Consider the following 5,806-nt stretch of genomic DNA (forward strand, 5'->3'; position numbering starts at 1 on the left):
TTTTGAACTGTCTGTAAAAGTTTGCACCCATATACTGCATGCACCACCTGCTCTTCATGTCGGGCCAATTTGCTGTAACACACCGTCGAACACTCCCATATTGTATATCTAGCAAAGCCTGCAACAACCCCGCATGTCTATCATGAATCAAACAAACATCTGGCCGGTCCAGAACGATAGCATACTTCACCTGCTCAAGGAACCAATACCAGCTATCCCCGTTCTCGCTCTCCACGAAGGCAAACCCCAGTGGCAGGACTTGGTTGTTCCCGTTGACCCCAATTGTAGACAATATTTGTCCTTTATACTTCCCTGTGAGGAACGTCCCGTCTAGGCAAATGATGGATCGATAGTGCCTAAATGCTTTGATGGTTGCCACAAATGCAAAGAAAGCACACTGCAATACTCGTTTCCCGCTATACTCTACATCAGTCGAGGGGTAATGCTTGATGTCATAGTAACTTCCAGGGTTTCTTGCACATATTGTGGCTAATTGACGCGGTAAGTTGTGATATTAATCTTCATATGTCCCAAACCTCATCTCAATATCCTTCTATTTCGCCCTTCATGCCTTCGCGTAGTTTATTGTATACTGTGACCTTTGCTCAATAGCACGCATTATTGATCGTGGCTCATACTTTAGGTTGTCCGCAATCTTCCCATACATAACATTGGCAACAAAAGTAGACGACAGGTTCCGGTGGGAGAACTCTATTTCCTCAATGTGACAATTATGCTCCCTGACTATTGAGCACTGTCAGTAATCAACCCACTTCCCCTGAATGCGTGCACCTGCCAAGGACAATCAGGCACCAAACACTTCACGTCGTACTCTCTTTTACTCGACTTCACAACCTCGAACTACCTCCGAAGAGACAGCGACCAGAATTTAACTGCATCAATAACAGACTCCTTAGTAGGGTACATAGCACCCTGAGACACCTCATTCTCATGATACTTCCACGGTGTCCAATCATCCTCACTAACCACTAGCTTCAAAAATTCCTGATTCCTTCACTCTACAGGAATAGGAGCATTTCCCTTATCGTCGGATGAATCCTCATCGGCAACGGCTTCCTCCAGCTCTTGATCCTCCATCTCCATCTCTTCAATTATGCTAGGGATGTGCTCCCCCTCATCGGCTACACCCCTCGATTGCATCTCAGGCATATCCCCAACATCTTGCCTGGCCCTGACATTTACCGGGTCTGATTCATTTACCACTGTCTGACTTGTTCTTGCTACTGCTTCCGTAGAGTTTATCTCTATTGGATTCTTCTGGTACGCCTCAGCTAACAAAACCAGAGGGAGCCCACGGTCACATGATATATCTACATACTGCCTCCAAATAGATGCCGATATGATCGGGATGAGCTCGCCAAAGTAGCCTTGATTAGCATTGCTTAGCACAGCTCTCAGCTTAAAATCATGTTGCTGGGGATCCAGTTGACAATGACGCATCAGCCACTTGCACACGCCCATTATGGTCCTCTCATTGGCTCTACTAAGACCCTTAACGACATGCTGAAACTCAGAGAGATCTACACCGTTAGGATCATAACTAATTTGACCTTCACCATAATATATCTGAAAATATAATTTATCTGCCATCCCTGAAAACATCCAAAAATTTATCCAATGTTAAGACCGGAAAACTATATTTCTGATTATCGAAACTAAAAGAAATTACCGACACCGATTATCGCATAACAATAGGTTCTTTAATATTGCCCCTAAGCAAACTAACCTAATTAAACTAATTAACCATCCGTCTACTTAATAAAATTTCTAATTACCTACAATTATTACTTACATCATTATTCTGTACAATCTAGATATTCGAAACTACCATACTATAAATACTATTATGCATCTAATGGCTATCCTACTATGTCGTAATTAATATTAACAATATACTACAAAATACAGTATTTTCTAAACCCTAAACCCTAGGCCATATCTAATATAGCTATTGTTATACCGCTAAACCTTAGATCTAGTTGTATTTTACTTATTAATAAAAACATAAGTATAAAAAAATTACCAGAAAACGTCCTTCAAAATCCGCCGATCAAAAACAGTAGGGCTTCGCCACGCTGCCTCCCTCTCCTCTCCTCTCCCTTTCTCTTTTTTTGGAATAAAATGAGGATTTCCCTCAATTTTTGGTTTAAATAGAGGAGGGCGGAGGTGAGGAGGGCAGGGTCGGTACCCTAACCGTCTCCTGAGAGGGTGACAAGGGGCCTAACCGCTCTCTCAGAGGGCTGTAAGGATGGTGGGCGCGGGGATCCCCCTACCCGCTCTCTTAGAGGGCGGTTAGCCCTACCCGCCTTTTCAGAGGGCGGTAAGAATTGCAATGGTGGTAGGGCCAGCTCTTACCATCCTCTGAAAGGGCTGTAGTTTTTTCAGATGGCGGTAGATATCTATTTTTGCAAATCTTACCACGGGGAGTCTACTTATTTAAATTTTTAATAAAAAAATATAAAATTAAAAAAACTCATGCCCGTACTATGTGAGATATCAAATGAGTATATGATGCATTTTTTTTGGATTTCCCCTTTATTTCTCCTGGGCTTTCTAAGCTGAGCTCGTGCTGCAGCCCCAGCACGTCCCTGGATCCACCCCTTAGGCGATCTCCAACAGAATCCTTAAAATTTCATCCTCTAAAATACCATTACAGCATCCCCTATCACTATTGCAGCATCCCTCATTCCCTTCATCTCCAACAGAATCTCCTTATTTCATCCTCTATCTTCTATTTCCTATATTAAAATATTTTACGTCCAACCGACATAACCGCCGTCGCAGCATCCCGTTTCACTGGTTGTGCTACGGTCTAACGTTATTGGTACGAAATAATTGAATTTGTCATGGTGTACATGTAAATATGGTCGGCATTTTTTTGGGTGTTTACAATTTTAGACCCGTAAATAAGTAGTACGATGACATTGTTTGCAACAACATCAATTGTGGTGTCTTGTAGTAGAAGGAAGCATGCAAAGCAAGGAACAAGCCAGCTTGCGACCGAAGCCTCCAACGAAGTGGCTTGTAGGGGAAGGCTAAGCAGTGTCTTCCCTTGGAAGGTTCGGCCTGGCACTATATATAGGAGGAAGAGGACCTCTCATTTGCAAGCCACGAAATGGAGCCTCGTGCAGCCTGGAAGCAGTACACGAGAGAGCTATGTTTCTCCAATGATTCTTCCGATGAGGAAGACGATTTGGTCCTAGCGACTCTTACCGCATGGCATGCGGATGTCGAAGCTTCTCGCAGAGGGCCGTGGGGCGGGTCCGTCCCCGGGCACCGGCGCATACACAGGAATCGGATGGAGGGCCACAATCGGTTGTACAACGACTACTTTGTTGACTCCTCGGTGTACCCCGACTACATTTTTCGTCGAAGGTAATATTGTACATTGGGGTATCCGGTTCAAAGTGGTATGTACGTACGATGTGTGAAGTAGTAATGATCGCTTGTCGTGCAGGTTCAGGATGAAACGTGACCTGTACTGCAAGATTGTGAAGGAGGTTGAGGACCATGACCCATGGTTCCAGCAAAGGAGGAATGCTACAGGAGAGCTTGGGCTGTCATCCCTGCAAAAAGTAACTGCGGCTTTCCGTATGTTAGCTTACGATGCTCCTGCAGATTCTCTCGATGAGTGCCTCTGGCTAGGGGAGAGCACCATCATTGAGAGCATGAGGCGGTTCATGCGTGCTATTGTCGAGGTGTTCGGTGACGAGTACCTCCGTGCTTCGAATGAGGAGGACACTGCTCGATTGCTGGATATGAACCAGCGTCGAGGGTTCCCCGGGGTACTTGGAAGCATCGATTGCATGCATTGGAGGTGGAAGAATTGTCCCACGGCGTGGTCCGGTTCTTTCAGGGGCCATGTCAATGCACCGACTATCATTCTAGAGGCTGTGGCATCGCAGGACCTATGGATTTGGCATGCCTTCTTTGGAATGCCAGGTTCATTGAACGACATCAATGTGCTCCACCGGTCACATCTCCTCGACAACCTTGCTGGCGGTGTAGCACCCAAGGTACACTACTCCATTAATGGACACCATTACACAATGGGGTACTATCTTGCAGACAGGATCTATCCGGAGTGGGCAACATTTGTGAAGCCCATACAAGCTCCAGTTGGCAGGAAGCGGCAACACTTCGTGGTGCAGCAGGCGGCTGCACGAAAGGATGTTGAACGGACATTTGGAGTCTTGCAGTCCCGATTTCCCATAGTCCGTGGAGCTGTGAGGTTCTGGGATCAGGAGACCCTGAATGACATAATGACCGCCTGCACTATCATGCACAACATGATAATCGAAGATGAGAGACCGGAAGGGGAAGTCGAATACGTGTACGAGGGTTCGGACGAGGACGCGGTGCCGTCCCACGAACCAACCCCCCCCCCCCCCCACTTGAAGCATTTATGGAAAGGTACCAGCGAATTAGAAGCCGACCGGCGCATCATCAACTCCGGGACGACATAGTTGAGCATCTTTGGCAGCTCCACGGAGGAGAGTAGGCCACACCTCGAGTTCTGTGATGAAATAAATGTAATATGTTTGGACGTAGTTATCTTTTCGCATTTCGTAATTCCGTAGATGCTTGTTGCTAAATTTGGATCAGTTGTATTACAAATCCACAATCCTGTTTATTGAGGAAATTTATTGCTCCTATCTGCTGATGAACGTTCAATTCAAGTTCATATATACTACCATGCTTAACAATTCAAGTTCATATATATAATCTTCTGAAGCTCGTCCTGGAATATTCAACCAGAGGGACAGGGCCAAATGAGGAAGCAATGAGCGACTACATCACCAAGGTGAAACAGCTCCAAGAGGAGGCTGCTGGCTGAACCAAACAACTACTGTCAGCTGAACTTTATTACGCTATCTGATCATGAGAACCATGTCATTCTATCCACTGGGGAAAATCAAGAAGCTTAATCTGATCATACATTATGTTAATAGCACTGCAGTAATCATATACTCTTGTAGCTAAGCTCTTCTACATATTTTTTTCTTTTCATTTGCATGCCAAGAAACAAAGCCCAAGCATGCACACCTGGTATCCATCTGCCGCCCTCCTCGGAGAACAAGTAGGCCGCCAGCAGCAGCAGGAGCGCGGCCATCATTGCAGCAGCATGCATACAGGCAACCATCCAAGATCATTGCAGCAACATGCATACAGGCAACCATCCAAGATCATTGCAGCAACATTGCATAGAGGCAACCATCCAAGCGCATTTGCCCACCATCGGACGTCATACCAAGCAGGCTACCATCCAGGCAAGCAGGCTTGCGCACCAGATCATTGCAGCAGCATGCATACAGGCAACCATCCAAGATCATTGCAGCAACATGCATACAGGCAACCATCCAAGATCATTGCAGCAACATTGCATAGAGGCAACCATCCAAGCGCATTTGCCCACCATCGGACGCCATACCAGGCAGGCTACCATCCAGGCAAGCAGGCCTGCGCACTAGATCATTGCAGCAGCATGCATACAGGCAACCATCCAAGATCATTGCAGCAACATTGCATACAGGCAACCATCCAGAAACAGCAATGATCTTGTGTCACCCAGTTCCAGAAACAGCAATGATCTATTCTCACCTGTATGCAATGCAACCGAAGAAGATGTATGAAACATGATTGCAGTTTAATTACCTGAAGTTAAAGGTACTATGGAAATGAAGAAAATGTATCACGTAGCTGAAAAATTCTGAACTCAACAAATACAGGAACCTGCATAACAAAGTACTTAATGAAACAAGTTTTCATATTGGCCGGCAAGCCT

At 45.6% G+C, this 5,806-nt stretch overlaps 1 protein-coding gene across 1 annotated transcript; it reads left to right on the forward strand.

The window, feature by feature from the left end:
* Window positions 1-3,136: 3,136 nt before the first annotated feature.
* On the forward strand, window positions 3,137-4,858 carry LOC133914736 (uncharacterized). The gene is made up of 3 exons (XM_062357770.1): window positions 3,137-3,396; window positions 3,479-4,379; window positions 4,757-4,858. Exons 1-3 carry the CDS (start codon window positions 3,137-3,139, stop codon window positions 4,856-4,858), a joined length of 1,263 nt encoding a protein of 420 aa, XP_062213754.1.
* Window positions 4,859-5,806: the final 948 nt, after the last annotated feature.

Source organism: Phragmites australis, chromosome 4, assembly GCF_958298935.1.
Source record: "Phragmites australis chromosome 4, lpPhrAust1.1, whole genome shotgun sequence".
In the NCBI taxonomy this organism is placed as follows: Eukaryota; Viridiplantae; Streptophyta; class Magnoliopsida; order Poales; family Poaceae; genus Phragmites; species Phragmites australis.

Bases quoted from the DNA above. Each gene is read 5' to 3' on its own strand.
- LOC133914736 (XM_062357770.1), top strand. From the start codon at position 3,137: ATGGAGCCTCGTGCAGCCTGGAAGCAGTACACGAGAGAGCTATGTTTC. The intron at 3,397-3,478 runs GTAATATTGTAC...CTTGTCGTGCAG, and splicing joins GACTACATTTTTCGTCGAAG to GTTCAGGATGAAACGTGACC. The intron at 4,380-4,756 runs GTGCCGTCCCAC...AATCTTCTGAAG, and splicing joins AGGGTTCGGACGAGGACGCG to CTCGTCCTGGAATATTCAAC.